The 19,318-nt window shown below is 40.9% G+C and overlaps 1 protein-coding gene across 2 annotated transcripts; it reads right to left on the reverse strand.

The window, feature by feature from the left end:
* Positions 1-7: 7 nt before the first annotated feature.
* LOC119732697 (transmembrane protein 43-like) lies at positions 8-19,281 on the reverse strand. Of its 2 annotated transcripts, XM_038206339.1 has the most exons (11): positions 19,069-19,281; positions 18,590-18,625; positions 16,047-16,223; positions 12,216-12,350; positions 10,637-10,781; positions 9,077-9,146; positions 5,666-5,855; positions 4,368-4,445; positions 2,697-2,798; positions 1,322-1,439; positions 8-355 (listed from the first exon to the last, which is right to left on the reverse strand). In XM_038206339.1, the coding sequence occupies exons 1-11, from the start codon at positions 19,213-19,215 to the stop codon at positions 144-146; spliced, it is 1,410 nt and encodes a 469-aa protein (XP_038062267.1). In that variant the 5' UTR covers positions 19,216-19,281; the 3' UTR covers positions 8-143. The 2 variants fall into 2 exon arrangements, with proteins under 2 accessions (XP_038062267.1, XP_038062268.1); XM_038206340.1 differs by lacking the exon at positions 18,590-18,625 and having other exon boundaries at positions 9-355; positions 19,069-19,280.
* Between the last annotated feature and the right edge of the window lie 37 nt (positions 19,282-19,318).

Below are 19,318 nucleotides of genomic sequence, written 5' to 3' on the forward strand. Positions count from 1 at the left end.
GATGATACGACGCGTCGCGAGTTGCGACGTGTTACACGTCGTAACTCGAGTTGCGACGCGACGCAGTGCTTCGTGAAATCAGGTTCAGCCTTCATGCTGTACAGGAGATATAGTTCAAACTAAATTATACAAGTCTCCATCCACTAAACGTGGGAATCATGCTTGACGTTTGTCCCCTTGATGTACGAGTAAGCTACAGGCAGAAGGCCGAGGGCTAACAATGCGAGGGACAATAGAGGGCGATACCATAGCCATCCCAAGGCAATGGTCATGGTGGTTAGCGAGAGCGAGACGCAGATGTTGAATGCTGTCAGGCCGATGCGTACCAAGGTGCGGAGCAATGGGACCCAGTCAACTGTGGAGATATGATAAACAAAGTCAAGCTTTCAGTATAATGTCGCAAGAAAAATTTGTGGATTTACCATGTGAAATGACGATCTCTTAAAAACGGGTGGTTGTGAGAAGAACCCCAAGTTTGTAGCTTCTTAGGAGAACTTCCCTTTCAAGAGTGACTCACTTCACATGATGTAACCGCAAAGTTCTCCTAAAGTTTCACTCCCAGTAATGCCTCTAATAAGCCAGTTCGGTATTCCAACTGCGCATGCACACAGTGATATGGGTCACGGGTCATTCGGGATAATCGAAGGTGCATCGAATGCGCATGAACGCGCAAAGAGACGGGCGCAGGGAAACTTGGTCAAGGCACTTTGTCACTCATTGCTATTCCTCAGAGGAGAATAACTGGGTACCTGTGAGGGTCGAGATGGTTATTGTGGTTGATTTTAGCTGCTTGGCGCTGAAATGGCAGCATTGAGGCGGTGAGCTGTACATGTATATGGGCTCCTTGCACAAGTACTTCTTCAACGGCCAGAAAAGGAGAGTTGGGGGAGGCCTAGACTGGTTCCTGGTCCATCCACAGCGTATTTTTGAATGATCCCAAGTTATGGGGGGGGGGTAGTCTGGGAGACCATCACAAATTAAATTTGAACGTATTCTAGCACCAACGACGCCTGACGCTCACGCGAAGATGTTGTGGCTAAAAAAAAAAAAAATAGCTTTAGCACATTCATGAAGTTGAGATTCAGGGAGCTGAGATTGTCTTTGGAATGTTTCATTGGCCCAATGAGCAATAATGATGTAGCGCCTTAACACCAAAAGGTGCACTTTACTATATCGATATCAAATTGTGCCCAAAAGTCACAAACTGCAAAGCAATGCAAGGCTGCAACATAAAACCCACTCACACAAAACATCACAGTTCACGTACATCAGAGAAGGTCTATGCATAGATTATGTCAGATGAAAATGACTTCTTACTCACCTATGGTGTATATAATGTTGGTCATGAAGTTCAAACCCAGGAACATGAGCAGCCAGCCACCGGCTCGTAATGTCCAGGTCAGCACGTTGCTAGAATATAACTCATCTAAAATCATCTCCTGGAAAAAGGGGACAGGAAAAACTAAATCGATTAGCTTCAGTAGGCCGCATGTGAATCTCTTGTCTTGAACTTTGCGGCCTTATGCACAAGTTGGCCATTTTTGTCGAGTTCCCTGAATGTGTTTCATTCATTGTTAACAGTTGAATGGGATGGCGCCAGACTTTTTATGCAGGCATAATGCAGCTTTATTTTACTGTCATTTTTTTTTTTAATCTTGCTTTGCTTTAAACATTAGGGAATGTTTAATTAAGGGAATAAATGTGTGCTCGAGAGGTTTTAATCACTCTGTTTAAGACTGCTTAGAGTCTGGGTGCTGATAATTACCCGAGCCGGAGGCGAGGGTAATTATCAGCACCCAGACTCTAAGCAGTCTTAAACAGAGTGATTAATACCGACCGAGCACATATTTATTCCCATTCATAAATACCTTTTCGGTAAAAAAAAATCGAGGAATTCGTTCAAAAAATCCCGATTTTGATCAACAAGTTCACTCCAGCTTTTTGAAACATCTCTCTATCAAAATAATGGAGTGTTCAGCTGGCGAGTAAGATGTAAACAACCCTTTTATTGAGATTGACGCGCGCGTAGCACGTTCTGCGCGATGTCGCGCAGAACGCACCTGGCGCGTTGCGTTTTGAATTTAGAACTATAAAATTCTGACTCACTGGTAGTGTTGCGCATGCCTACGTGAGGATTGTGAACGTTCAACCAATGAAACGGTAAGAGGCACTGGATTTTTAGGAGTCCACATTTTATGTGACACTGGAAAAGTGTTTAAGACCAGCTAGCCATGTCTTTATCATCCGTTTAAGACCGGCCACGTGACAGGCTCTCGACCAATAGAAATGGCTAAACTGTCTGAGGTATTTATGAATACAAATTCTAAATTATTCATTGAAGCAGACTGGAATTAATTAGTAATTAGCTTGCTTTCATTTCTCTTCGCAAGTACCAAAAATTAAGATTTTACCTCACTTTCACTTCAATATGGCGGACTCGTGCATAAGGCCCATTGTCAAGGTCTTTGCTCATAAAAACTACATGGGTGCAGGCTGACAATAGACACAACAGCCATAACTCTGGAAACCCAACCTCGTCCCCATGGTTACTTTAATTTCAACCTCTAATATAGTAACCCCTGGATGGGAACTTTCTTTCTGTATCCTGATTGGATACAGCAAAAGCAAGTAATACAATTTAGAAATCATTTCATGGGATCCCCTAAGCAAATTTGTAAAACAAAAATGGTCTTTACCTCTGCAGTTTTTTCTCCGAAGTGAACTAGTTCCAGAGGGTCCCCTGCCTCTGTCTGGTACTTTGTTAGCTGGTTCCCAGACTGCTTGGCTATTATGCTAACCTGGTTAAAATCAACATCAAGAATTCGCCAATTTATATAAAAGCCATATTGAGTCGGCGCATGAACTGTACATACAGCCTGTCTAAAAAAAAATGGTACAATCCGAAAAAAATTGGTTAAATATGAAATTTCAAAATAAGTCATTCTTACTTGACAAAGACTGGGCTTTCCAATAGTGTTTGTTTGATCTTATTTGCTTTTGTCAATTCAGAGATATAATCAATTTTAGTGCGAAACACCAAAATCGATTTTGTGCCACTTTTATGCACGGGCAGAGTAGTTTCTTCGAGTACTCCGCCATGCTGTCTTGAAGCTCACAAAAGATTGCAACTTGGCAAAAGAAACAAACTCGATTTTTGTGCTCCGCAGTAAACTGGAGTTATCTCTGGATTGACAAAAGCAAATGAGATGAAACAAAAAGTATTGGAAAGCCTGGTCTTTTTTTTTTAATGTGATGCTCAAAACGACTTACTTATGTTGAGATTTAATATTGAAAAAAAAAAATTGTTTTCGATTGTACCATTTTTTTGGAGACAGGCTGTAGATGGCGCTGTGTACTACACAAGAGAGCGCCTAGGTGTCTGAGACACTATACTTTTACTTCCCAGAGCCACAATTGAAGAGGTGCAATTGCTCATGAATATGTATAAGGTGTAAAAAACTGAACTTACTGTATCAGCAGGCACGAGGGATTGGTCGAGGCGCATTTGCTCATTAATATATGTATATAATATCCTTGATGTACGGGTTTTCGAGGGTGTAAGGATTTATTTCAAGCAAGAGAAAAACACCGACATAGCCTTCGGTTTCCAAATTTTGGGGGCTGGCGGTGGAACACGTACCGCACACACAACAAATCATGTGCGGTATGAATCTGTGCCTGTGCGTCGCTACAAGGTCAAACCTCGCAAACTTGATGCCTCGAAAACAGGTACAGCCGGGACGATATTAGTTACCTCACAAAGATGTAGTGCATCTGTGTCCCATATGCCACAAGCCCAAGTGGGGGTGCCGGTCAACTCGGTTGGTCACTGACCGAGTCGGTCACGGACCGAGTCGGTCACGGACCGAGTTGACTCGGACCGAGTTGGTCACGGACCGAGTTGACCTGAAAGCCCAAGTGGTATGTGGAATGGAGTGCCGAAGTGTGACGTCATTTAGAACCAGAAAGTGTCCTGCAAACAAATGGAGTATGCGCGCGTGTTGGTTCACGGGCTGAATCATGCGCTAATGTCTATTACACACATTTTGTGCGCGTGATGTATTCGCTTCGGTACTCTATACAGACGCACATCTTTTTTGTTCCATGAGCGCGAGTGGGTGATGATTTTATCTGCATGCAAACTTGACGCACAGTAAAGATGCCATGCGCGCACGGTGGTCACTTTGTATCACATTTCACATGCCTGGAGTAGGAATAGCGCGGACATCTGAGAATATTGCAATACACACGGTCGCATGTAGACCTTAGCGTATAGGATAATATCACGCTGAAGTTGCCATGAATCAACCAATCAGGATTGAGGATTCAAGTTTGGTTGAAGATAAGGTGTAACAAACATGACTTACTTTATCAGGAGGACCGAGGGGAGAATCTTTGTCGCCGCTCACCCCGGAATAGCTGAAGGTCACTCTCATGTCCCCAACCTACAGACAAACAAATAAATGAACAAACAGTTAACTAACAGACACACAATACATGTAGTTGTTCCTTGTTTACATCATGCACTAAAACTGTGGAAACATCTCCCAAAGTTCCATGAAAGTTTAATACTGGCACTAATCCCCGTTTTTGCAAGTTAATTCTTCAGGTGTAAAACACAGGATTTTCCACTAATAATCCTATTCAAGTAAATCTGATCACAATATTGGTATGGACTACAGGAGCAGAAAAATAGCTCCACTGTTATGTGTACTCATGTAACATGTAACAGCACCTATGTATACTCATATGCTGAGAGCTGTACTCAACATCAGCTGGAGAGATCATATTACTAACACTGATCTGTATGGGGAGCTTCTTAAGGTTGGGGACAAAATTGCCTTCAGAAGGATGAAATTAGCAAGACATTGCCACCGTCATGCTGAGCTACCCACGAGTCAGCTAATACTCTGGGGGCCGACACATGGAAGAAAACACAGAGGCAGACCAAAGGCATCATACATAAATGTACAGGGTGAGTAAAAAAAAAAAAAAAAAAAAATGTTGGGACCATTGTTTAAGGGAAGTTCTGCATGCAGCATTTTCAAAATGTAGGATATGAAATCCCAATTCATAAGCTTTCTTTTAGTACAAGAATCATTCAAATCACTAATGTACTTTTCAAGTTACAGAATTTTAAACACAACCACCGTTTTAAGGTTCCGTCCACGGATCCCAAAAAAAGACCAGTGTTCTTTCATAAAAAAACGAAAAGAAATCACATAGGGATGTGTGTGATTTGTTTTCGTTTTGTTGAAAGAACGCACACCTTTTTAGTGATCCGTGGACAGAACCTTAAAACGGTGGTTGTGTTTAAAATTCCGTAACTTGAAAAGTACATGAGTGATTTGAATGATTTTTGTACTAAAAGGAAGCTGATGAATTGGGCTTTTACATCCTAGATTTTGAAAGTGCTATATGCAGAACTTCAATAAAACAGTAGTCCCGACATTTGGGTTTTTTTTACTCGCCCTACATGCAGAACTTCAATAAAACAGAAGTCCCGACATTTGTTTTTTTTTACTCGCCCTGTATTGAAGAGAGACAAAGGGGTGGAAGAGACAAATGAGCTAGATGCATGCATGAGGAATCGTGACGAATGGAGGCTCCGTGCCAGGGCTTGGCTCTGGCCGACTTAGTGAGTGGGTGAGTTTCAAGTAATTACCTTGGGCCGGTGAGGATTCTCTGCCTGGTAAAATATCCCGTCCATGAGCTTGACATTTGGGTTGGTTGGCTGTGTGCTGGGAACGTAGGGCTGGAATGCGTCAATTTTCTCCTTTAGACTGTCTTTCAGCATGTAGTTGCCTACGTAGGTATGTATGGCTACAAAGGTCATTGGGCGCACTAGCATTTCTCTGTGTAGAAAATGGACGAGGATCTATTCAGGCATTGTGTAAAAGCAAATATTTATGAACGATGCGAGCTTTGTGAGCTACTAAGCACAGAAATTAACCTGCTACAGATATTTTTCTTAGCAAAAATTCTAAGCAGCCAGCTTGTAAATATGCTTGTGACTAGTTCCTAGCCAATCTGTGCTTAGCACATAATTTATGCTTAAGCCCCAGTCACACATTCACGGTTTGGAGCTACTAATAATATCCACAGCTAACAAAGAATTTCAATTGATCATGATGAACTGTGGAGATTCGTGGAGAAATCAACTTTCTAAGAATTCACTACAGTTTCAGGACTAGTCTTAGCCACGACTGTCCTTCGGTTTCTCTTCAAATACACCACGGTTTGTCAAGATTATGGATGGATCGGTGAAGAATATCGACGGTATAACTAAGAATAATGAAACGTCGAGATTCGTGGAGAAATCAACTTTCTACGAATGCACTACAGTTTCAGGACTCTTAGCCACGACTGTCCTTCGGTTTCTCTACGAATACACCACGGTTTGTCAAGAATATGGATGGATTGGTGAAGAATATCGACGGAATAACTAAGAATAATGAAACATCGAGGTTCGTGGAGAAATCAACTTTCTAAGAATGCACAACAGTTTCAGCACTCTTAGCCACGACTGCCCTTTGGTTTCTCTACGAATACACCACGGTTTGTCAAGAATATGGATGGATTGGTGAAGAATATCGACGGTATAACTAAGAATAATGAAACATCGAGATTCGCGGAGAAATCAACTTTCTAAGAATGCACAACAGTTTCAGGACTCTTAGCCACGACTGCCCTTTGGTTTCTCTACGAATACACCACGGTTTGTCAAGAATATGGATGGATTGGTGAAGAATATCGACGGTATAACTAAGAATAATGAAACATCGAGATTCGCGGAGAAATCAACTTTCTAAGAATGCACAACAGTTTCAGGACTCTTAGCCACGACTGTCATTCGGTTTCTCTACGAATACACCACAGTTTGTCAAGAATATAGATGGATTGGTGACGAATATCGACGGTATAACTAAGAATAATGAAACATCGAGATTCGTGGAGAAATCAACTTTCTAAGAATGCACAACAGTTTCAGGACTCTTAGCCACGACTGTCCTTCGGTTTCTCTACGAATACACCACAGTTTGTCAAGAATATGAATGGATTGGTGAAGAATATCGATGGTATAACTAAGAATAATGAAACATCGAGATTCATGGAGACATCAACTTTCTAAGAATTCACTACAGTTTCAGGACTAGTCTTAGCCACGACTGTCCTTCGGTTTCTCTACAAATATACACCACAGTTTGTCAAAAATATCGATGGATTGGTGAAGAATATCGACGGTATAACTAAGAATAATGAAACATCGAGGTTCGTGGAGAAATCAACTTTCTAAGAATGCACAACAGTTTCAGGACTCTTAGCCACGACTGTCCTTCGGTTTCTCTACGAATACATCACAGTTTGTCAAAAATATGGATGGATTGGTGAAGAATATCGACGGTACAACTAAGAATAATGAAACATCGAGATTCGTGGAGAAATCAACTTTCTAAGAATGCACAACAGTTTCAGGACTCTTAGCCACGACTGTCCTTCGGTTTCTCTACGAATACATCACAGTTTGTCAAAAATATGGATGGATTGGTGAAGAATATCGACGGTATAACTAAGAATAATGAAACATCGAGATTTGTGGAGAAATCAACTTTCTAAGAATGCACAACAGTTTCAGGACTCTTAGCCATGACTGTCCTTCGGTTTCTCTACGAGCACACCACCGTTTGTCAAGAATATGGATGGATTGGTGAAGAATATCGACGGTATAACTAAGAATAATGAAACATTGAGATTCGTGGAGAAATCAACTTTCTAAGAATGCACTACAGTTTCAGGACTCTTAGCCACGACTGTCCTTCGGTTTCTCTACGAATACACCACGGTTTGTCAAGAATATGGATGGATTGGTGACGAATATTGACGGTATAACTAAGAATAATGAAACATCGAGATTCGTGGAGAAATCAACTTTCTAAGAATGCACAACAGTTTCAGGACTCTTAGTCACGACTGTCCTTCGGTTTCTCTACGAATACACCACGGTTTGTCAAGAATATGGATGGATTGGTGAAGAATATCGACGGTATAACTAAGAATAATGAAACATCGAGATTCGTGGAGAAATCAACTTTCTAAGAATGCACAACAGTTTCAGGACTCTTAGCCATGACTGTCCTTCGGTTTCTCTACGAAGACACCACAGTTTGTCAAGAATATGGATGTATTGGTGAACTTCGATGGTATAACTAAGAATAATGAAACATCGAGATTCGTGGAGAAATCAACTTTCTAAGAATGCACAACAGTTTCAGGACTCTTAGCCACGACTGTCCTTCGGTTTCTCTACGAACACACCACGGTTTGTCAAAAATATGGATGGATTGGTGAAGAATATCGACGGTATAACTAAGAATAATGAAACATCGAGATTCGTGGAGAAATCAACTTTCTAAGAATGCACAACAGTTTCAGGACTCTTAGTCACGACTGTCCTTCGGTTTCTCTACGAATACACCACGGTTTGTCAAGAATGTGGAAGGATTGGTGAAGAATATCGACGGTATAACTAAGAACAATGAAACATCGAGATTCGTGGAGAAATCAACTTTCTAAGAATGCACTACAGTTTCAGGACTCTTGGCCACGACTGTCCTTCGGTTTATCTATGAATACACCACGGTTTGTCAAGAATATGAATGGATTGGTGAAGAATATTGACGGTATAACTAAGAATAATGAAACATCGAGATTCGTGGAGAAATCAACTTTCTAAGAATGCACAACAGTTTCAGGACTCTTAGCCACGACTGTCCTTCGGTTTCTCTACGAACACACCACGGTTTGTCAAGAATATGGATGGATTGGTGAAGAATATTGAGGGTATTACTAAGAATAATGACGTTAACAACACGGCAGTCTGCGATTGGGCCACAGATGACCAAGGTTCTCCTTCGAACAAAGCGTTCGTACATTTGTACAACCTTAGTACAACCTTAGCAGAACCCTAGCATATCCCGAGCTACAAACCGTGAATGTGTGACTAGGGCTTTAGCAAACGTTTCCTCTTAAAATGTTGGTCCGTGATTTGGTCAGCTGAGGTGTCTGGTGGACTCACTTTGGATTCTGATGGTGGGCGGGATTGTTGAAGCCATTGGCGTCTACAACGTACGGTTTCCATTCTTTGGCTGTGTGGGCACAAAAGGAAAAGAAAAGTGAAGCTAAAATGTTGGTATACATGTTATCATATTTTAGAACCAACATATAAAAAAATGTCCGATTAATTTTTTTTTAACTGGTAAATTTGCAATGCACAGAGCTGCAGAATTTACACCAGTTCTTACTGTCTGGAACTGCAAAAGCTTTCAGCATACAAAACTGTATTTTTTGTTACAAGAATTACTGGTGAAACAAAAGGTGATAGTGGTAACAAAAATCCAAAGCCAAAATTACTAACTTCACTTTTTTTCAAATGGATGTGAAGATTTCTCCAAGTACTGATTCTTGATTAGAGTCCTGAAATCTGATTAAAATAATATGAACTTCAAACTGCTTGGATAAGATTTAAAGGTTCACATGGTAAAGATATCAATAAGATCAAGATTTACGGTAGCACCGTGTGACAAATCTCTTTTGTGAGTTTGCTTGGTTCTGAGAAGAACTGGGGGGAAACTAAACATTTTGGACAGTATACTCTGCCTGTCATCAGAAGACGTCATCAGTCTCCTGACGACGGGCAGAGTATACTGTCCAAAATGTTCAGTTTTCCACGGTTCTTCTCAGAACCTAGCAAACTCACAAAAGAGGTTTGTCACATGGTGCTACCGTAAATCTTTATCTTATTCAAATCACGGTTCCCACAGAAATCTGAAACCAAATTCTATGACTTTTCCAGGACTTTCCAGGACTTTCCAGGACTAAAATATGACAATTTCCATGACATTTAAGGCCATTTTGCAGAGAAAAGTCGTTTGTTATTATGATACCGATGAACCGCTGATGTTAGGCTAACCATTTGTTAGCTTTTGAAAATAAATTTTAATTAATAATGGCCTCCTCCTCCCCTTACAGCCATCCTTAAACCCCCGTCAAAAATAACCCTTACATGATCTTGATGTCCATGACTTTTCCATAATTTCCCAGAACAACTTTTTTCCCGGACTTTCCATGAGTTTTCCTGACTGTGGAAACCCTGTCAAATTCGGGCGATTCACAATGCAGTGCGCCACCAAGATTTTGCCACTAAGAGCTAATTTTTCCCAGTGCATTGTGGGAGATGGTTGACAAATTCGCAGCACGGAACATTTGAAATTGTTAGCGTTTCCGGTCAGTAGTTTCGTAAGCGTATGATTTGAGTATATGTTTGCCCTTTAAAAAAAAAAAAAAAGGTGTTTTTTAGTAAGGCGGCAGAACGCTATGCCCCAATCTGTAACAAATTAGCTCAAGTTGTCTACTGACACTCATTCAAATGGGCCATATTTTGCCAACCGTAAACTTAAAATATAAACTCTCCATGGCAAACGCTTGGTGGCGCACTGCATTGTGAATCGCCTGAATTGATTAAGATTGCTCTACATTCTTTTTCTAGCCGTCACCTCTAGCAAACTCTGTCTTGGATGTTGGTTGCTGATAATGGATAGCGATTTTCAGAAAAGAAAAAGAAAAGCACTAAACTTACTGTACATATAATCTGTTTCTATCCTTATCTCTGATCCTTCATCGATTTCTCGTTTCTTCTGGTGTTCCACCCATTGGTACATAGCCACATCTCGTCTCAGCTTGACAGCCTGCACACTCACATCAAACAGCACATCTACAAGCGGCTATCAAAAACACAAAACATATTTGGATAAAATCAAGCAGACTCCAACATATGATCAATCTGTTAACAAATTTGCAACAACAAACCTGAAATCACAAACCACAATGGGAAACTGACTAGGTGCATATATAGTCGTGTTCCCTAACGTGGCGCACTTCGAAGCTTACCCGACTTTCCTCGTCTAGTGTTGCCAAACTTCTTTGTTGACAAGCCTCAAATTCATGCAGTAAAATACTAGTACTTTTACCTTATTAATGCTTGCTATTTAACCTCTGTGAACAATTTCGGTTTCATAACATTCAATCCGAAATTCAAAAACGGTGGCGTCCGGAAATTGGGCACAAATTGGCGGAGTGTTCCCTAACGTGACGCACTTGAATAAATCTTGGAAAATTCCAAATTAACATTTAAGAATTTCTGTAAACTTGATAAATTTTGATAAATAATTATTATCTATACTTACATACCCAGCCAGATGTTTGTCAGAAAATTATTTTCTTATTTCTTGGGGCATTTTCAAAGGGTTCACTTTGCACTTGAAAATAAAATCGGAAAATCACGCCAAAATTATTTTTTCTTCTAACTTTGTTACGGGGAAATAAACTCGTGATTTATGAACAGGAGTGTTTAGAACTTGATGAAATTTTACTTTCTGTGATATTTTAGTTAAAACTTTTGCTCTAGGTAGGCGCTACAGGCGAAAAATCAAAGTGCGCCATGTTGGGGGCAGCGCCACATTAGGGTACCGTACATCAACAATAAAACAATTATACAGTTGAACAAAAAAATTGACTGGAGCAGGGTTTAAACCAGACTGGGACCTGGAGTGCTCTGAAACGTGCAAAAAAAAAAATCAGGCCAACTTTTACTCACTCTTTAGCCAGCGTATTTCTCCAAAAATTCCATTGGGCAAAGAAATAGTCCTCAGTATTTCACCAACCAAGTTTGCAGACTCAATTCAAATTTTTAATGGAGACAATTCTTCAATATTTTGCACATGAGAGGGAAGTCAAGTGATTTCAAAATGAGGCTAAAGACCAGACTGGTACATGTCCAACCATGGTCCAACTATTTGAAAAGACTGACCTCTTCATTCAGTGTCATTAGTCTGGTGGCTGACTTTGGAGAAATGTGTAGAAATAGAGATTAGTTCCCGGTTCATGCCACATGTTTCTTTTGGCACAGTTGATTGATGCTGTACTGAAGCAGTGTTGGACTGGTTGTTTCAGGTGCCAAACTATTTTCTTGTATTGCATGTTTTCAATACTTTAAGTTTTGGGACTCTATATCTCATACACTGTATGGAGAGTCCCAAATTTTCGGACTAGGATTAAACCTGCAATCTCCAAGAAAACCGGACCAGTGTTCAGGAGGTCACAGGTTCAAATCCCGCTCCAGAAACTTTCCTTTGTTCAACTTTATAATCCAAACAAACCTGATCTGTTCTCAGATTCCCCGTCAAATGCACAAGTTTGTAGTTGTTTTCCTGGAAGATGACTTTGTTGTTGGTGATGGGTACGACAAGGCGTAGACCTTCGTCTAAAGAGTACGCTGTCTGTACTGCTTTGCCCTGGAAAGAAAGCACAAACATTTACTGTATTGATATCAAAAATCAACATTACACAGGTTATGGATCTGCCAGTGCATGCCACGTACAGGACCTAGTCCGAAAATTTGGGACTCTCAAAATTGTGTATGAGAGTCCCAAAACTTAAGGTATTGAAAACATGCAATACAAAAAAATAGACTGGCACATGAAACAACCAGTCCAGCACTGCTTCAGTACTGCATCAATCAACTGTGCCAAAAGAAACATGTGGCAAGTTCGGAACTAGTCTCTATTACTACACATTTCTCCATAGTCAGCCACCAGACTAAATGACATTGAATGAAGAGGTCAGTCTATTCAAACAGTTGGACCATGGCTGCACATGTACCAGTCTTGTCTTTAGCCTCATTTTGAAATCACTTGACTTCCCTATCATGTGCAAAATATTGAAGAAATGTCTCAATTGAGTCTTCAATTTTGGATGGTGAAATACTGAGGACCTTTTCTTTGCCCAATGGATTTTTTAGAGAAATTTGCTGGCTAAAGAGTGAGTAAAGTTAGCCTGATATGTTTTGCACGTTTAAGAACCCTCCAGGTCCCAGTCTGATACAGGACCTTACACTTTCTCGCAAGTATCTTGAAACCAATACATTTATTACATCCGCTTCATTGGGCAATACATTGGAATTGAATAGCCACACGTCCACATTAAGCTTCGCTTAGCTGATTGATGATGCTATTACACGTTTCAATATACCATATAGCTGGGATGTGCTGTGGTGCCAAGGAGAGTTGGTTGTCATTGAAAATGAGGGTTGCTCTTCATTTCGAAAAAATACCAGTGATGAATATGGGAATCTATCTACATGAGTTTTTTAACAATCATATAAGCATTTCCTGTCTTCAGTAGTATATCACAACATTTCAGACAAAATAAGTTTGTATAATCTTGCGTACATAATGATTTTTTTTCTCAAAATAAACAATCATTTAATTAAGGCAAGGCTTTCTTAAGCCTTAGTCTGAAAATTGGTTGCCTAACTATTAGTTGCCCAACATTCCATCAACGAGAGACTTTTGAGACGTTGATAGCAGCAAACACATAGGTCCTTTTCCATTGTTTGCGTTATATTGAGCATGCATACTTTAGCTTAAACATGAGGTAAACAATTGAAAAGGACCGGTGTGTTTGTCTTAAAAGCCTCCTATTGAAGATCAGTGCGTCCAAGTTGTTGAAATTTTACGTGCCACACTCACTGGAATGACATAATGGGGTGTCCAAACTCACCTCTAGGTGGTCTTGGTTTCAAGGCTGGATTTGGACTCTGTTCACAATAATATAGCCAGTCCATATCCTGGACAGGATGTGGTGGTGGAGGATGCTACATGTATTAACAGGATAAATCAAATCCAACGTTGAGAACTTTGGCACCTTGACCCGAGAAATTCTGAGTATGCCTCACTGAATGTCTTGGGTTAGAGTGCCAAAGTTACCTAGACTGGATTTGATTCATCTTGTCGATAGTGCCCTCTACCAACGCAACAGCTTCACCACATATGAGGGACTGATGATTGGCTGCATGCAGTGTGACTAGTCGAGTCCATCACAAGTCCATCACAAGTCCATCACAAGTCCTTCACAAGTCCATCACAAGTCCATCACAAGTCCATCACAAGTCCATCACAAGTCCATCACAAGTCCATCACAAGTCCATCACAAGTCCATCACAAGTCCATCACAAGTCCATCACAAGTCCATCACAAGTCCATCACAAGTCCATCACAAGTCCATCACAAGTCCATCACAGGTCCATTACAGGTCCATCACAAGTCCATCACAAGTCCATTACAAGTCCATCACAAGTCCCTCACAAGTCCCTCACAAGTCCATCACAAGTCCATCACAAGTCCATCACAAGTCCATCACAAGTCCATCACAAGTCCATCACAAGTCCAATCACAAGTCCATCACAAGTCCATCACAGGTCCATTACAGGTCCATCACAAGTCCATCACAAGTCCATCACAAGTCCATCACAAGTCCCTCACAAGTCCCTCACAAGTCCATCACAAGTCCATCACAAGTCCATCACAAGTCCATCACAAGTCCATCACAAGTCCATCACAAGTCCATCACAAGTCCATCACAAGTCCATCACAAGTCCATCACAGGTCCATTACAGGTCCATCACAAGTCCATCACAAGTCCATCACAAGTCCATCACAAGTCCATCACAAGTCCATCACAAGTCCATCACAAGTCCATCACAAGTCCATCAGTCTCAAGTCAAGTCACTAGCTATTTAAATGAACTGTGACAAAAGCATTACTTTGCCATTGTTCATCCTGTTACTTATGACTATATGGACTTGTGATAGACTTGTGATTGGACTTGTGATGGACTTGTGACTGGACTTGCCCCCCCCCCCCACAGGACTTGTGATTGGACTTATGACTGGACTTGTGATGGACTTGTGACTGGACTTGTGACTGGACTTGTGATAGACTTGTGATGGACTTGTGATGGACTTGTGACTGGACTTGCCCCCCCCCCCCCACAGGACTTGTGATTGGACTTGTGATGGACTTGTGATGGACTTGTGACTGGACTTGCCCCCCCCCCCCCCCCACAGGACTTTTGACTGGACTTGTGATTGGACTTGTGATGGACTTGTGATGGACTTGTGACTGGACTTGTGATGGACTTGTGATTGGACTTATGACTGGACTTGTGATGGACTTGTGACTGGACTTGTGACTGGACTTGTGATGGACTTGTGATTGGACTTATGACTGGACTTGTGATGGACTTGTGACTGGACTTGCCCCCCCCCAGGACTTGTGATTGGACTTGTGATTGGACTTGTGACTGGACTTGTGACTGGACTTGTGACTGGACTTAGGGGCCGTTCACAATTATCAACATTTTCACAAGTGTACAAAGAGTACACTTTTTCAAGACCCCCCCTCCCCCCTAAAAGTGTACGAAAAAAATGTTGATTTTTTTTTCACACAAGTCTATATATAGACACTTGCATGTGATTTAAAGGGTTTTTGTAACTTTTGTAGATCAAGTTTTTGGCCATGACATGTGACACCGGCCGTTAAAAACACGCAGTGGATACGGACTATACATGTACATACGTACATACAGTACATTTTCATGTACGTGTGTAGGACAATGCCGCGCATGCTGTACACAATACGTTCATTGGATGCAATGCGGGGCCTGGCACGGGGCGAGACCGGCTCGGCAAGTGCTCGATCGGCATCGGTTGCGGCTGTCGGCTGTGGCGACGGGCGAGAAAACAGATCGACATTTAAAAAAAAAAAAAAGCGTTAGGCGGGCATTAACGGTCGAGAAAACATATCGACATTAAAAAAAAAAAAAAAAAAAAAAAGCGTACGACGGCCATTAACCCCCTCCCCCCAGCGTACGGTTTGTACGCTCGTGAAAATGTTGATAATTGTGAACGGCCCCTTATGACTGGACTTGTGATGGACTTGTGACTGGACTTGTGACTGGACTTGTGACTGGACTTGTGACTGGACTTGTGACTGGACTTGTGATGGACTTGTGAAAGAATTTGTGATGGACTTGTGACTGGACTTGTGAGGGACTTGTGACTGGACTTGTGAACAGTGAAAGGACTTGTGAAAGGACCCCCCCCCCCCCCCCCCCCCCGGCTAAATAAAACCTTGCATTTGAAGACTCACCTCATTCAGGAAAAGGATGAAGAAAGACACAACAAACATGCCGATGCCGAGCATGGCTCCGGTGAAACTCTGTGACATACGCTCCAACAACGTGCTCTGAGATTTGTAGCCGACGGTTGTGTGCCGGTCACCACTCTGCTGGGCACCAGTGTTGTGCATTCCGGGATCATCTGGATACTGAGGGAACAGAACAGCATGTCAAAAAACTTCTGTGTGCATTTTGGTTTCAAGATCACAGATTTCTGATCAGGTCAGGTAGGCGCCAATATCTTGTGACCACAACGGGCAGCATTCTTTCCATAATTTCCAAAACTTTTCTGAAGTCTTTGGGACATATTTATGTCCTCCGGAGTTTCCTGGAGCAAATGGTTGTATTTACCAACAGAATGCCCGCAACGTAACATGTAGATTCCTGAAAATTCACACTGTTGTTACTGGATGTGTTGTAAAAATTTTTTGTAAAATCTTGTTGTGTTGTCAATCTTTAACATTTCATTGTAAGCAACAGAGGAGGTGGCAATTTAGAGTTATAAAGCTGTTAATTCTACCCTTGCACCTTTGCTGTTTGCTACAAAGAGTCCTGAATGGAAGGTCAATCTAATAGTTTGTAGAAACTGTTAATAATATTATTACAGGACATCAAACCCGATGTTAAGGACCCACGGACCTTTAATTTTATGTTTGAATAATTTTATGTTTGGAATACATTATTTGGATTAATACCATAGATTATATGAAATTACTGCTTGAGCAAAGTTGCTGTACACATTGTATAGCCTGCTGGGCATATCCTAGCCCCATTACATGTGGCCGCACAATGGACTAAACTCTGTGATGTAGCACGGAGTGTGTGGCCATAGAATGGGGCTAGGCACATGTCAGACAGGGCTCTGGAGTGCTCTGAAACGTGCAAAACTAAATCAGGCCCACTTTACTCACAGTTTAGCCAGCAATTTTCTCCAAAAATTCCACTGGGGCAAAGAAAATGTCCTCAGTATTTCACCAACCAAGTTTGCAGACTCAATTCAATTTTTAAAGGAGACTTTTCTTCAATATTTTGCACATGAGAGTGAAGTCAAGTGATTTCAAAATGGGGCTAAAGACTAGACTGGCACATGTCCAATCATGGTCCAACTATTTGAAAAGTCTGACCTCTTAATTCAGTGTCAATAGACTGGTGGCTTGACTATGGAGAAATGTGTAGTAAATTGAGACTAGTTCCCGCTTCATGCCACATGTTTCTTAAAATCTTTTGGCATGGTTGATTGATGCAGTACTGAAGCTGTGTTGGACTGGTTGTTTTAGGTGCCAGTCTATTTTCTTGTTTTGCATGTTTTCAATACCTTAAAGTTTTGGGACTCTCATACACAGTATTGAGAGTCCCAAATTTTCGGACTAGGCACATGTATACAACTTTTAGTTACCAACCTGCAAACAACTCTAAAAGTTGTATACTTGTAGTTTTGATATGGCTCTCTGTTGTGTTGTATTTTGAGCTCACCATGCAAAATTCTATGCCATTTCATTTCAATATTCAAAATGTGTGTGTTTAGGGTGGGTCCAAAATTGGATTAGCAATTTAGTAATTAATACTGCTCTATCTACATGTATAGTTAATACATAAAAACACCATGAGTCATTCAATTTCAAGGAAGGATTTGCACAATGCAGCCATAACCTGTCAATGAGACATCATACGAAAAAAAACTGGCCCACGACAAGTAATCAATTAATTAATTTCAACTTTTGAATTAAGAACGGGACGCTCCTAATTTGTTCTGAATTTAATATGCGCATTTTCTGAATTGGTGCGCGCCATTTAAAACCACTTTTTAAAACTGTACAAAGGTCTGCAAAAACAAACAAGCAAATTTATTTGTTACAGGACATTATATTCCTTTAAGTTTCGTTTAGAAAGGAAAATCGAAATTTTGAGAGAGCACAATATACCAACTTTAGGACCGAAACAATAGTTGGGACGATCACAATATACCTAGTTGGTTGGGACCATTGACATACTTGGGGTGTAACATCAACATTGTCAAGTTAATTATGCAGGGCAATTACTACAACAAATATCAACTTGCATTCAAAATCAAATTTATCAGTACTAATTCTGTGTACTGAATAAATGTAAGTTAACTGCTTGAACTTTAAGATCCACAGCATTATGAATATCTTTGGTCTTTGACTCTCAATAGAATTCCCAATGATCAAAATTAGCCCATTCCGCATGTTCCGGTAGTTTCATGTATCGTCATGCACCTAAAATGACGAGGATCTATTTCGACGCACTCGCATTCAATTTGCATCGGGCAACGCGCGCGCTTTGCAAGCGTTACCTGCGCCGATTATGGTGACTCGAGGATACTTTATCATGATACATGTACTCCCCCCCCCCCCCGAGTCATTTTGGCACAGCAGGATAACTTTGCAGCTCAATTCGGTTAGTATGCATGATCATAGAGCAAGGAATGATCTTGGATGTAGCTGAAAAGTGGTGGAATTAATTTGCAGATAAAATGGGTTTAAATTCAACCTACCAAACTGTGAACATTTTGCTGTTCGTGATGTGAACTCTATTTTGAACAAAAAGGAAACAAATAAATAAACAAATAAATTTAAATGTTTAAGATCAGTATGACCATGTGAACAAAAACCTGACAAGTTAAATGGCAACAGGGCAAGGGTCGATCATTCAGTTTCAAATTTCCTTATTTTTCTGTTACTTTGTTAATGTAGCTCAAAATATGGTTACAAATAAAATGGGAGGGAAATTCAGAACATTTAATAATCCCTGTTAGTTTCATTTTCTCTCCCATAAAGCTGTGAAAAGTGTTATAATCCTTCATTCCCATTTAATTCCCAAGCCCACCCCCTCCATCCACCACGCCCACCCCACCGTACATAAGTCGGTTGACTTTCGATTTCAACTTTTACTAGTTTCAAGAAAAGTGAAGAACAAATTACAAACATGACAAATCAACAAATGAAATGGCACAAATGACGGAAAGCTTCTTACTTTTGACCGATACATATTGGCGAATCTGATCCAATCACGATAAGCAGATCCTTCAAGCAAGTTATGGGCACACTTAATTTTAAAAAATAGTTTCGTATTTGGCCTGAAATACGCGGCTAACCTCACCCACAAGCTGCACATTCGCATTGCATTTTGTGTCTGGTTTGTGCGCAACGCGTTCACGTTTGCCGACTCGACTTGTTTGTTTGCTTTTCTCATTCCAGTAAAGCGCATGCGGACACATGAAACG

The sequence above is a fragment of the Patiria miniata genome, unplaced genomic scaffold (assembly GCF_015706575.1).
Source record: "Patiria miniata isolate m_02_andy unplaced genomic scaffold, ASM1570657v1 HiC_scaffold_24, whole genome shotgun sequence".
NCBI lineage: Eukaryota > Metazoa > Echinodermata > Asteroidea > Valvatida > Asterinidae > Patiria > Patiria miniata.